General features: G+C 37.6%; 1 protein-coding gene and 1 long non-coding RNA gene across 14 annotated transcripts in view; one reads left to right on the top strand and one right to left on the bottom strand.

The window, feature by feature from the left end:
- The window catches only part of LOC117405672 (syntaxin-binding protein 5-like), a 188,312-nt gene extending 178,748 nt beyond the window's left edge, over positions 1-9,564 (top strand). For all 13 annotated transcript variants that reach the window (XM_034008909.3, XM_034008907.3, XM_034008903.3 and 10 more), the window contains 6 exons: positions 2,878-3,117; positions 3,799-4,159; positions 4,668-4,833; positions 5,281-5,392; positions 5,652-5,872; positions 6,604-9,564. In XM_034008909.3, the coding sequence (XP_033864800.1) occupies positions 2,878-3,117; positions 3,799-4,159; positions 4,668-4,833; positions 5,281-5,392; positions 5,652-5,872; positions 6,604-6,645 (1,142 nt within the window). In that variant the 3' untranslated portion in view covers positions 6,646-9,564. The remainder of the gene's footprint in view (positions 1-2,877; positions 3,118-3,798; positions 4,160-4,667; positions 4,834-5,280; positions 5,393-5,651; positions 5,873-6,603) is intronic.
- On the bottom strand, positions 49-2,956 carry LOC131737918 (uncharacterized). Its single transcript, XR_009329490.1, has 3 exons — positions 2,846-2,956; positions 2,233-2,288; positions 49-255 (listed from the first exon to the last, which is right to left on the bottom strand). It is a non-coding gene; the product is annotated as an uncharacterized LOC131737918 (long non-coding RNA).
- Positions 9,565-13,719: the final 4,155 nt, after the last annotated feature.

Raw genomic sequence — 13,719 nt, 5'->3', positions numbered from 1 at the left:
CAGGGGAGGGCAGGTTTGCATCGTGATTTTGGAAAGTCGCTGGTCTTTGCTGGGGATTCCTAAGGGAGTGTCGCATTGGCTTAGGGAGGCAAAACCCACACCCAGTGAGCTCAGGCGGACACCTACTGGGCTGGCCTCTCTCCTCCAGAGGCCGGTCGCTCACTGACATCCACTCTCGAGTTCCTGGGTGTAAAAGAGGAAGCTTGCTTGGTAGTCGGATCGGAGGACACCCACTGAACCTTCAGTTCTCCTGAGCTGTGTGGTGAGGGGACAAAAATAATTGGTCATTCAGGGAGAAAAACTTGTACTGAACCATTTTGTAATACTTTATTGTGAAGTTACAAGTAGGAGTGTTGAAATGGCTCACACTCATTGGAGCCGGACTGAAGTCTGACCATGCAGGAAGCTTATGAATACCGGGGTCAGCCTGGGGTCAGCTAATAATGTTCCATCATGGTACAGTAATGTTAAGACAAGACTTGCAGTATTTCTTTAAGGAAGTTCAACTAATTATGCTATAATCACATCTTATGTATTTTTTATATTTTCCTTTTATTCCTAAATTACATTTATTTTCATATTGAATATATATATATATATATATATATATATATATATATATATATATATATATATATATATATACAGCTCTGGAAAAAATTAAGAGACCACTACAAAATTATCAGTTTCTCTGGTTTTACTATTTATAGGTACGTGTTTGGGTAAAATGAACATTTTTGTTTTATTCTATAAACTACTGACAACATTTCTCCCAAATTCCAAATAAAAATATTGTCATTTAGAGCATTTATTTGCAGAAAATGACAACTGGTCAAAATAACAAAAAAGATGCAGTGTTGTCAGACCTCGAATAATGCAAAGAAAATAAGTTCATATTTATTTTTAAACAACACAATACTTAATGTTTTAACTTAGGAAGAGTTCAGAAATCAATATTTGGTGGAATAACCCTGATTTTCAAGCACAGCTTTCATGCGTCTTGGCATGCTCTCCACCAGTCTTTCACATTGATGTTGGGTGACTTTATGCCACTCCTGGCGCAAAAATTCAAGCAGCTCGGCTTTGTTTGATGGCTTGTGACCATCCATCTTCCTCTTGATCACATTCCAGAGGTTTTCAGTGGGGTTCAGGTCTGGAGATTGGGCTGGCCATGACAGGGTCTTGATCTGGTGGTCCTCCATCCACACCTTGATTGACCTGGCTGTGTGGCATGGAGCATTGTCCTGCTGGAAAAATCAATCCTCAAAGTTGGGGAACATTGTCAGAGCAGAAGGAAGCAAGTTTTCTTCCAGGACAACCTTGTACTTGGCTTGATTCATGCGTCCTTCACAAAGACAAATCTGCCCGATTCCAGCCTTGCTGAAGCACCCCCAGATGAGTCCAATTTCAGCTTTGCCCAACACCTGGTCGTCTAATGGTTAGACGGAGACCTGGAGAGGCCTACAAGCCACAGTGTCTCGCACCCACTGTGAAATGTGGTGGAGGATCAGTGATGATCTGGGGGTTCTTCAGCAAGGCTGGAATCAGGCAGCTTTGGCATGAATCAAGCCAAGTACAAGGTTGTCCTGGAAGAAAACTTGCTTCCTTCTGCTCTGACAATATTCCCCAACTCTGAGGATTGGTTTTTCCAGCAGGACAATGCTCCATGCCACACAGCCAGGTCAATCAAGGTGTGGATGGAGGACCACCAGATCAAGACCCTGTCATGGCCTGTCAAAGCCGAGCTGCTTGAATTTTTGCGCCAGGAGTGGCATAAAGTCACCCAACATCAATGTGAAAGACTGGTGGAGAGCATGCCAAGATGCATGAAAGCTGTGCTTGAAAATCAGGGTTATTCCACCAAATATTGATTTCTGAACTCTTCCTAAGTTAAAACATTAGTATTGTGTTGTTTAAAAATGAATATGAACTTATTTTCTTTGCATTATTCGAGGTCTGACAACACTGCATCTTTTTTGTTATTTTGACCAGTTGTCATTTTCTGCAAATAAATGCTCTAAATGACAATATTTTTATTTGGAATTTGGGAGAAATGTTGTCAGTAGTTTATAGAATAAAACAAAAATGTTCATTTTACCCAAACACATACCTATAAATAGTAAAACCAGAGAAACTGATAATTTTGCAGTGGTCTCTTAACTTTTTCCAGAGCTGTATATATAAAGAATAAGTAGCTGTATCTCCCTTGTCTCTATTTTATGGATATTTTACCTTTACCTCGTTCCATTCTCACGATATTCCCATTCAACTCAGCCAGGCTCAGCTGCCTAGTAAAGAAATATAATAAGTCAATTTTGGAGCAATAGAATCCAGTATTGGAAATATTAAGAACATATAAAAAAAGGCAATTACAATGACATTTGAAGCTACTGTTTTTACTTAAACAAAAGGGTATTTTCAACACAATCTAGTGGAAAATGAATAACAGTACAGTAAATTGTTCAGTAGTATGATTCTAAAAGGTCGGTCAATATTTTTATTCTGTTTCAGACATCTTTATCACAAGAAGTGGTTCCTGCTATTTAGATCAATATGTTTTGTACAAGTTCAGATTGCTTTAATTCATTGCAGTAGTAACAACTGGGTTAGCTTGTTTGATTACCGTTAGTAGGCTCTATTGTGCCTTCAAGGCTTTCAAGATAAACTTCTTTAAACACATGACAGCAACTGTAGTGTTCTTTCTGAGAATTTTTTAACAGCACCTGGTTCTGAATATCAGCATTCCTTTTCTATAGAATATATTGGGCAAGCTGTTGGAAAACATGTTTTTAGGTTTGAGTTAATATTGCCTTGGAGAAAAATGTAACACAATCTAGAAAATTACTTTTGTTGAAATCTCTTCTTGGGTTTCCATAGAAAGCCGGGACAATTCCTTCAGCCGCTCCCGTAGCTCCAGTGTGTCCAGCATTGACAAGGAATCCAAGGAAACCATAACAGCACTGTACTTCATGGACTCGTATGGGCGTAAGAACGATGGGACTCTCTCGCCATGTCTTTGGGTCGGGACCAGCCTAGGGGTGGTACTGGTCATCTCTTTAAACCTGCCCTCTGGTGAGGAACAGAGGCAAAGTGAACCAGTCATGGTGGCTCCCAGCGGTAAGAGGTGTTATTTTGTACATACACATGATTAATAATGTTAATGGGCCATGAATCTGTGATTTAATTGCTAAAGTAAAGGAGGCTGTGTGGTCTAGTGGTTAAAGAAAAAGGGTTTGTAACCAGGAAGTCCCCGGTTCAAATCCCACTTCAGCCACTGACTCACTGTGTGACCCTGAGCAAGTCACTTAACCTCCTTATGCTCCATCTTTCGGGTGAGACGTAGTTGTAAGTGACTCTGCAGCTGATGCATAGTTCACACACCCTAGTCTCTATAAGTCGCCTTGGATAAAGGCGTCTGCTAAATAAAACAAAATAATAATAATAATAAGTAATAATACTCAAAACAGGGAAATCTTATAATGTTAATTAGATTGTGATTACAGTTACAGTGTGCAGTTCATTTGTATTATTGCTCAAATGAATTTTAAAAAATCACATTTAAAATGCTAAAACTTAAAAGAAACATCAAGTTGCACATTGAAACAGTTCTAATTATTATTGATTTTCTAATTGTAAAACGTTAAAACTGTTAATTATTTTCAGCAAATAAGGAACTTAATTTGGGGGTTTATAAAAGAACCAGCGCCTGGTACCAGTTTTTGACTAGTGGTGTCAAGCTCTTCAGTAGACTGCAACATTTATGTATTTCTTTTTTTTCTTTCTTTCTTCAATGTACAGGGACCGTGTTGATGCTTAAAGGAGCAGTGCTGACGTTTTCATCTGTTGACTGTGCCGGTGGGCTGATCCACCCTCCCTACGAGGTGTGGAGGGACCCGAACAGCATGGATGACAATGAGAAACCTCGCAAGCGTAAACTTGTAACCTTCTCGCCCTCCTCTTCTCAGGATATGGGGGATTACCATTTTGCAGTCATCTGTTCGGAGAAACAGGCCAAAGTCTACTCACTGCCTTCCCAAAACTGCCTTTACGCGCATAGCATCACAGAGTCGTCGTTTGTGCTAAGGGCAGATGTTGTTACAGTTTGTAATAGTGTCTGCCTGGCTTGCTTCTGTGCAAATGGACATATCATGACACTAAGGTATTTTTTCAACATGGTTTTGCCTTGTTTAGAATACATAGTTTCGGCACAGATTGTGAGTGAAACACATTATGCATTCTGGCAGGCCTTAATGTATAAGTATTATGACTCTACACAACAGTAGGGACATTGTAAAAGGTGGACTATCCCATTCTCTGCACGCATGATTTCCTGGTTGCTAGATTCATGAGAGAATCATCTAATCAGGTGACTCGTAACAAGCACAGTAGTAAGTTGGACTCCCCCCACACTCCTCCTAGCACTCTAGCAGTCTGTAGTGGCTGGTGGTTTTGATTGGTTCCATTGCTTTGCACATCTGCAGTAGATAACTCAGGTAAGTAAAGAATTGAAGCACAGTACACACCTTCACTACATCTAGTTAATCTACTGTAGATTGGAACTCATCTCCTGTCGATTCTAGCAACCAGGAAATGAAACAGGCAAAGCATGGAACAGGTTGTTACAATAAAATAATTTCCTGATGCTGATCTCAATCTGTGCATTGCAGCTTGCCTAGCCTTCGACCAATGCTGGATGTAAACTATCTACCTTTGACAGACATGAGGATTGCTCGAACTTTCTGCTTTACAAATGGAGGGCAGGCGCTGTTCCTGAGCTCTCCTACGGAGGTTCAGCGCATTACCTTCAGCCAGGAGATGTGTGAAAACCTGCAGGTCTGGATGCAGAACAGCAACATTAAGCAATTATTCATTCTTTTCCACTGTTTGATACACAGGCTAATTATTTGATTCCACAACAACAGCAGAGCTCACATCATCATTTACTTGAAGTCATATGGAAATGATTTAACCATTTGAGAAACTGCACTCACCTTTTATAAAGAGCACTGCAGTAAATTGTTAAAAAAAAGAACACATTCCTTTGCATTGACTAGTAGAACTATATGAATACCACAAAGAAATGTCATTTTAAAGATCAGAACAATATTCTGATTGTTTTACATTAATGTTGTATTCCTTTTTAAAACAACAGGAGGAGTGGTACAGTATATGGTAAAAGTTGTGGGGTGTTGCGCCAACAAAATGTTAGTGACGTCAGTGGCTAATACAGCTGGTGGGAAATATATATATATATATATATATTTTTTTTTTATGTTGAAGGACATGTTGGGAGAGTTGTTTACACCAGTGGAAACCCCAGAGGCTCAAAACAGAGGATTTCTAAAAGGACTCTTTGGAGGAAGTGGACAGACATTTGACAGGGAAGAACTCTGTAAGCTATTCACTATTAGTACAACTACAGTATTCATTGGTTATGGTTCATCTACCTTCAGGAGAAACCTGAAGTAGATTTTTAGTAAAAAGGTATGTCTGTATTACACGTGAATGTTTGATTGTTATTTTGTAATACATTTTCTAGCCACAAATTGATAATGAATTAAATTGGAACATCAAAAAATAACAGCTAATCTGTTGGAATTCATATTAATTTGCATCCAATATGTCCAATATACTACGCTTTTGCTTGTTAGTTGGGGAGGCAGCTGCAGGAAAGGCCTCGCGGAGTCTTGCTCAGCATATTCCTGGCCCTGGGAGCATGGAGGGGATGAAGGCTGCTGCTGGAGGGGTAGTTGGAGATCTGGCACGGGCCCGTATCGCTTTGGATGAGAGAGGGCAGAGACTGGGAGAACTGGAGGATCGCACAGCTGCCATGATGGGGAGCGCAGAGTCATTTTCCAAACACGCACATGAGGTATTTCTGCTGTTTTTAATTAATCAGATAAATGCTCTCAAAAGGACAGTAAACTCAGCACTGACACGGGATAGTCCGTGCAGTTGTCATTTTAATAGCATCTTACTACATCTATCACCAATTTTACATATTTTAAAAAAATATTAGCTCTTGACAATCAATGGACATGTTAATGTTCATCCAAGAAAATAAGCAAGATACATATAGCATATAATATATAATAGCAAAATTCTCAATTTCAAAACAGCTAAATTCATATTGCTTGTATTAATAAACTATGTTCTAAATAATAAAGTTTGTTTTACCAAACAAAGCAAAATGTTAAAAAAATGTCATACATTTTGCTTTATCAGAGCACACAGTTGCATTTGTGTTTCATTTCGTTGTATACTAACATGTATAATTAAACAATAACCACAGGGCACATTGAGGAACGTGCCAGGAAATTACAGTCTTCCTAGTGGACACAATCTAAAAAATATATTTTTAAAAAGTCCAGTTGCGTGCCGCTTTGCTCTGACTTCAGCCGTGCTGAACAGTAGCCTTTCTGACATTTGTGTTTTGTATTGTGTCATGTTAATGCAGGATAACAGGATTAGGAACCCTAATTATAATACATCATAATAAAGCAAAGATGTGAAGTTTTTTAACACTTAACTTGTGTTACTATTCCAGTATGAATGATACAAGTGCGTCAGTAAAACTTATTTTTTTGTGTTTTTGTTCTACAGCTGATGCTAAAATGCAAGGACAAGAAGTGGTATCAGTTGTAATGCTGGGAGACACTTGGCTTCTTAAGTATACTGTAGCAGTTGGGGAAATGGACCTGAGCCATGTCACTGGGAAGAAAGAATAGTTATCTTAGATTCTTGTTTTGCCCCCATGAAGTTATTTGGATTCAATTTGTGGGAAAAGAAAAATGGAAGGTCTAAAGACAGCTGATGAGACTTTGCTGTGTTGGACACGATATTGCCAAACTTGGGTTAGTTTAAGAATATGTTCTCTGTTTCCATGTTCTGTGCTGCGTAATTATCCCAGGACCCTTGGGAAAATGCCTGGAAAAGAAAAATAGTAATAAGTGTACAGGTTAGTATGCCGATGCTCTTATATAAGAAACAAAAACAAGATTGCATGAAACAAAAACGCAAACAATAAACTGCCATAGTAAAAAAAAGAAAAGCATGTTACAAGAAATGGTTTATTCTAAAATAAAAAAGAAACAAAATCTTTATATTTTTTGAAATACTACTAAGAAGAAGAAGAAGAAGAAGAAGAAATCTGCATTGCTAAAAGGCCAAAATGTTCAGTTTTTCTCAGACATGTGAATCTGCTTTGGGAAAAAATTAAACTCGTTTTTAGTTCTTTTTTTGTTGAGATCAATTCATTTCGTAATTACTATGGCAAACTATAGCTGGTTCAAGCACCCCCATGCCATTTGCAGGAATAAATCATTAAAAAAGAATTCAAATACACATTCATATTGTGGAAAATATCCAGACCACATGGTGCTTGTCATGAATGTGGTATTTTTTTGTTGGCCACTTGCTTCGCTTTAAACATTGTTTTCAAATATAATTGATTTGCTTTTTATACTATGTGGTTTTGTGCTGTGTATATCTGCCAACTAAGAAATAATTTGAGCCGGTTATTATACTCCTGGTCAGCAGTGGCAGTGATCAGAGTTCCACAACTTGTAATCCATCCCCTTTTTTCTATAGCATTTTAACCGTAGACATTCCCACAGACAACATTAGGATGAACATGGTTACCTACAGAACAAGCAACTGAAGTCCTTCTTTTTCTAAAATGCCACTTTATGAATTGATATGACAGACACACAAGCGTGAAGCCACATTTGATATATGGTATTTTGTTGGAAGTCATGCTAATTTTAGTTTCACCAGCAATCCATAAGGAATCACTGAAGTCAAAGTATTTTGGTGTAATTGTGCACTTTTTTTCTTAAGCATGGTCACTGCTGCCTTTTTTTTACTTGCGTTGAGTTGATGAGCTTTACATAAAAAAACAAAATCAATATTTCTTCTGCCAAAGTGAAGTGAGGCATTGAGACAACATGAGTAATCAGGTGTCTTTAGTGAGTTGAATTTTTTCTTTGCGTTATACTTGTTATGTTTTCCCTTTTACATTCTCATGGAAAACAATATTATACTTACCATCTAAGTTCTTTGAGATCAAATTCAAATCAGGAAAAAATGCATTGAACCACTGTTATTTCTTTACCACAAACTGAAGTAATGTTGCAGTTTCCTGTTAATTTGAATTGATTGGTATTAATGGGAACTCAATGTAAATAGTGGAACCCCTCACTTTTAACAGTATAACATGGCTGTGTGAATGGCAATCAGACATAAAGCATGGATTTCTCCGATGATGTATAAGATAATCTAATAATAATAATAATGATGCAGCTTCTTTGCTGCTAAATTCAGTTTTTTTTCTATTTGTATTCTTTTCTTTGTTTTACATATGCTGCTTTAGCTCCTTTTGTGGTTATAGTAAACATTGCCAGTAATCTTTAGAGATAATCTTAAAATTGTATATGGCTGTATATAGAATGTTCTGTATATGTAATGTATATGTTGTACACGTGTGTTAGTGCACAATGTTAATGCTTTCTGTCCAGATGGGGTATATGTGGACAAAGATCAGATTCAAATTATTTATTGTTATTGTTTATAAAACAAAATCAATGGTCTAGATTGTGTGGATTAAAAAGAGAGTTTCTTTTTTCAAGGTCTACCATTGCTTTAAAGACTTGCTAAATACTGTATGTTCAAAACAGAGCTATCAAAAAGCTAATCTCTAATATATCAAATACATAGCCTGGAAATCTATATATGTTATGGCAATCATGGTAAGTTAAACAAATATTTGTTTAAGAGGTTCCTTGCTAATTAATTTCGAAACCATTGGCAACGTTTAAGCAGTTGCTAGGAACATTAGTACAAATCCAACTTCTGGGTTCATCTTCTTTTAAAACTAGTACAAAAGGCAAAGCTTTACTGCTAATGCTGATTTTGTTTTTTAAAGCCATAAATGTACAGATAGCCATTAACTTATTTTATTTAATGTGAGTGGTTTTTTTTGTTTGTTTTTTGTGAAAGTGTTTACATTTTGTAAAATGAAGATTAGAGATTTTCTATAACAGTATCTATATATTGTATAGCTTATATTTTTGATAGTTGGCAAGTCATGCCTTTGTAGTCCTTGAAGAAAGAAAATAACTCTCTTCAGTATTATAAATCAGATTTGTGTTGACCATATCAGTGCATTTAGCTTTAATCAAAAAAATAAAAAATACTAAAAACAAGTACCGTTAACAGGGTGTTCTATTGGTGTGTCTTCAGTTTTTTATAAAATGAATAGCTTGAGGGAAAAAAGCTAAACTTCTAACTGTTGTACCTGTTTCTTGATGGTACCCAATATTCTGGCTCGATGTCATTGAAACTGTGGATGCCATTTCTGTAGTTTTTGTTGTCTAACCATTATCTATATTTTGAAATGATGTCAAGGTTTTACTTTGTTGAACTACAATCTACCACCTTCTGTTCTGATAGTTGTTCTACAGGTGTAATAGAGATTAAACAAAAGAAAACAATTAATCCAAGGATGTGCTAGGAACAAAAACAAATTGAACTGAAATAAACATTGGAACTTATTGATGTATCGAATGTTTCTCTTTTATGCCTGGTTTATTTTTGTTTCGTATGAGTGTTTCGTTGGTAAAGCATGCATTCTATAGGGAGGTCATGGAACTAATTATTATTATTATGTATTTCTTAGCAGACGCCCTTATCCAGGGCGACTTACAATTGTTACAAGATATCAAATTATTTTTACATACAATTACATTATTTTTTCCACATTATGTTTACATATAATTACACATTTATACAGTTGGGTTTTTACTGGAGCTATCTAGGTAAAGTACCTTGCTCAAGGGTACAGCAGCAGTGGTATTGCTGAGGTACTTCAGTAACAAAGCCATGGATTTTCCACTTCCCTCTAAAGATATGTTGAACATGCCCCTTCATTTAGGTAAAATACTCCATGCAATATGAAACTAAATGTGTTTGAAGAGTAAAAGAAACATATGAATAGAACAGTACTCAATGAAGTCATGTCTCATCATTTCAGCACAGTGAAAAACTGGGTCCAGACTCCAGGGTAACCAAAGAGCAGCTGAGCAGTTCTCTCACAATTAGGCTGCAGGCTAATATCCTTTAAAATACGCAAGCTTTAGAGACCAGGCAAACCCACAAATGGGTTGTATTACAGAGGTGTGGCCAGTTGCTGCAGCATGAGATAGTGGCTGGGGTCTGTTTTAATTATATAAACAGAGCCGTCCCTCTTAATATTGCCATCGTAAAGTTTACACGTCTGCACTGTCAAGTTGTTTGTTTAAATACTTTAAAAATACGTCACATGACTCATCGTCATCTATTTCCATCTAAGACCAAGAACAGTAAATGGTGAAAAACTGCAAAACTACAGTAGGTTTGAAACCAGGCTGTAGTATATTACATATATCAGACACTCTGCTAAAGTCAATAGACTAAGTAAGTTGTTGTCAAGTACATTTAACTGTCCATGTTCTTCTTATATCTTCGTGGAGTGCTGTAATGTGGAGTGGAGTGAACTATAAAAGCAAAGCACTCCATATTTCCTTTAAATTATATTACATTATTACAAATAATTTATTGTATATATATATATATATATATATATATATATACATATATATATATATATATATATATATATATATATATATATATATATATATATATATATATATATATATATATATTTGAAAAATGAGCAGACTTGTGCTGTTTTGAGAACAACCGCTGGTATCCCTCTAGTGGTTAATATTAGTGACTGCACTAATTAACTTCACATGATTGCATTATTACAGCCTGGTGTTCGGGCTGTCTTTGAGGAATAATAATTCACAACTGAATACTGGGCTTATACGCAAGGTAGCACAGGTTGATTTAAAAAGAAAAAGAGATTGAGCTAGTCTTCAAGCAAACAAAAAAAGGCTAACATTTTACAAATAAACACTGCTGTGACTTATATTAATCCTCTAAACTAAATGAGGCTTCTACCAGCCCTCAACCAGCAAGTCTGAGACTTTAGGCTACCTGCAGTTTTCCTTAAGCATTGACAGAGTCAACATCCTGTCACAGTACATATAATCTACCTGGTTTGTATACAGTGCAGAGTCAATGACCGTATGTGTGCTATCTTTGTGTGTGCTCGTTTTACAAGGAAACACTTGCAGTAGCTGTGCTGGTGGCACAGAATCTCCAGTTTGTGGAGGGTCTTAGCCTGTCACACATGCATTAAAGCACTCTCCAGTTATTATATTAAATTGATTAGCACAACACAGAATATATTTTTAGAAATGCAGTACAGGCTATAAATACTGATTTTGCTGGTGCTTAATTTAAAACACTGTCATTTAAAAAGGGGAGCTTACTTTAAAAGAAAGTATTACATTTACTGCCAGAACAATTAAGCTGTCCCATATTTTCCCTAAATCTCTTAACACCTTTTGACATCCCACATGACTATATTAGTCTGGATAATGGTAAAACTAAGTCATATGTGACAACTTAACCCAGACTCTGGGGTACACAACTTTGGTTCTTGTAGACCATTACAAGCAAAGTTTTATAAGTTATCCATTAAATAATTATCCAAATAGAACCCAGAATGGTTCAATTCAATTCAGTAGGTTATGGTGGAACAAATATTTGGCCTTGAATGGCTCTAAAAGATTATGAAACCCAACAGTGCATGTGACGTTTTGGTTTTTTTGGTGCTTTTTGTCATTAAAAATATACTGTTAAAACCAGAATGGGTGTGTCAGCATGAATGCAATACATCATTTTGAAAATGTGCCCCAGACTCATGCTCTGTACTCTGCTCTAAGACAGCAAAATTCCAGATTTTCACAAGAAAGGCCTCATTACTGTATATGTAAAACAGCATCCAGACTTGGAATTAATTACACCACAGTGCAATAAACTGCATGAAAATCTGACCTTGACCTTGGTAGAGTAAAAAAAAAAAGTTGGCCTTGGGAGACCAATGCCAGAACTGACAGATGGATTATCCTACTGGAACAGAAGAACATCATCATACTTGCTGTTTGCTGACGTCCAGAAAGCCACCAGTACCAAAATGAGTGCCCAGGCCATCCGTAACAGAGTTATATCAAGCTGATAGGCAGCGTGGCCAGGAAAAATCCCTTCATCAGCACCAGAAAATGCCTCTTATTTACACAGCAGCATGTTAACAAGCCTGAGGGAAAGGAATACTGTGGTCAGATGAGTCCACAAAATTTAGATGGCCGTCGCATGGAGAAAGACAGGTGAGGTCAACCACCCTGACTGTCTGTCACACTCTGTGGGCAGCATGGCAGAGAAGGGGGTTAGCAGATACAGTAAGGGGAATATGGATTCAGAGATGGATGAAAACATTATGAAAACACATATGTTGACGGCTTTCTAGGACAAGAAAAGGTCCTTCAGTGGCCACCTCAATATGCTGACAAACTTGACTGAGCATCTTTGGGAAGAAACAGCAGTCTTGTCAAGGTCACTACAGCAACCACTGATTAAACTAACACTAATTAAAGGTATGTTGTAGCATATTGTTGCCACTGTATGTATACAGCACCATCAAAATCCTATAAAATACCTCCAAAGCTCTCTTGAGATTATATATATATATATATATATATATATATATATATATAGCGAACAGGTAAATACCCAGGGGACTCTGATTTGGGTGTGACATATTGTACAGTAGTGGGTCTCCAACACCATACTGCCATCATGCAGGCAGAGAACCAAATGAGGACATAACACGACTCATTGAAGCAAATAAGAAAGCATGGTTGTCATCAATTAAAACAGTAATTGTTTTGGAACATGTTTGGCACTGTTTAATACCTTCAAGCATTCCAGAGTCAGCAACACAAATATAATGTAGTCTATCATGTAATAGAATGACAACCTGCCGTAGGCCTATCTTTGCAAACATAAATGCTTCTGTGACAGGGGGCGGCCCTGTAGCTGGTTCCTGTGCAAATGTGTGCAGCTGTGATGCGGAACAGGAGACGTGTTGCTGGGCAACCAATTGAGTAGTTAGGCTCTCCCAGCGCTGAGCTGATCAGGAGGTCTGGATTGGTTGTAGGTCGTGCCAGGGAAGGCTTTCTTTTCTTTATTAAATGTGACACTAGGGCTACCGTTGCTGGAACCCTAGTGTCAGCATATGCGTTAATCTTTGTGCCTGTGCAGCGTGTCAACAACTAATGCTCTGTGTCTGCCGTAGTATTGTTCAGTGATGGCCCACACGTAACAAACCCCCGTTACATTAGGTGTCAGAAATGGGAACGTCACTGGTCCTGCTGAGTCAAGGCAGGCTAGGCACAGTTGGCTGCCAGGATGACAGGCATTACCAGGAGCAACAGAGATGTGGATGAAAAGCCATAGGGGGAGGAGCTGGAGCCCTGAAAGCCCAAGGGGGAGGAGGTACCATCCCCAAAGGCCATGGTAGGAGCAGCTGTCATCCTCAAAGGCCAGAACAGGAGTGGCTGCCTGCCTGTCAAGAGCCAGAGGAACTATGGTCTGAGAAGGAGTAGCAGCCATCCTGAGGGCCAAAGGAAGGAGGAGCTATTTATTTCAATGTAACAATTTAGCCTGTTTGTTAACAACTGTATGCTTATTTGGAGAGAATACTTAACATTGACAAACTTTTGAAATCTGCTAGCTGCTACCTCATGAAGTACTGTATGTGTTTATGAATGA

This window comes from Acipenser ruthenus, chromosome 9 (genome assembly GCF_902713425.1).
Source record: "Acipenser ruthenus chromosome 9, fAciRut3.2 maternal haplotype, whole genome shotgun sequence".
Lineage (NCBI taxonomy): Eukaryota > Metazoa > Chordata > Actinopteri > Acipenseriformes > Acipenseridae > Acipenser > Acipenser ruthenus.
The sequence above is the reverse complement of the archived record's forward strand: the minus strand, read 5'-3'. Positions and strand labels throughout refer to the sequence as shown.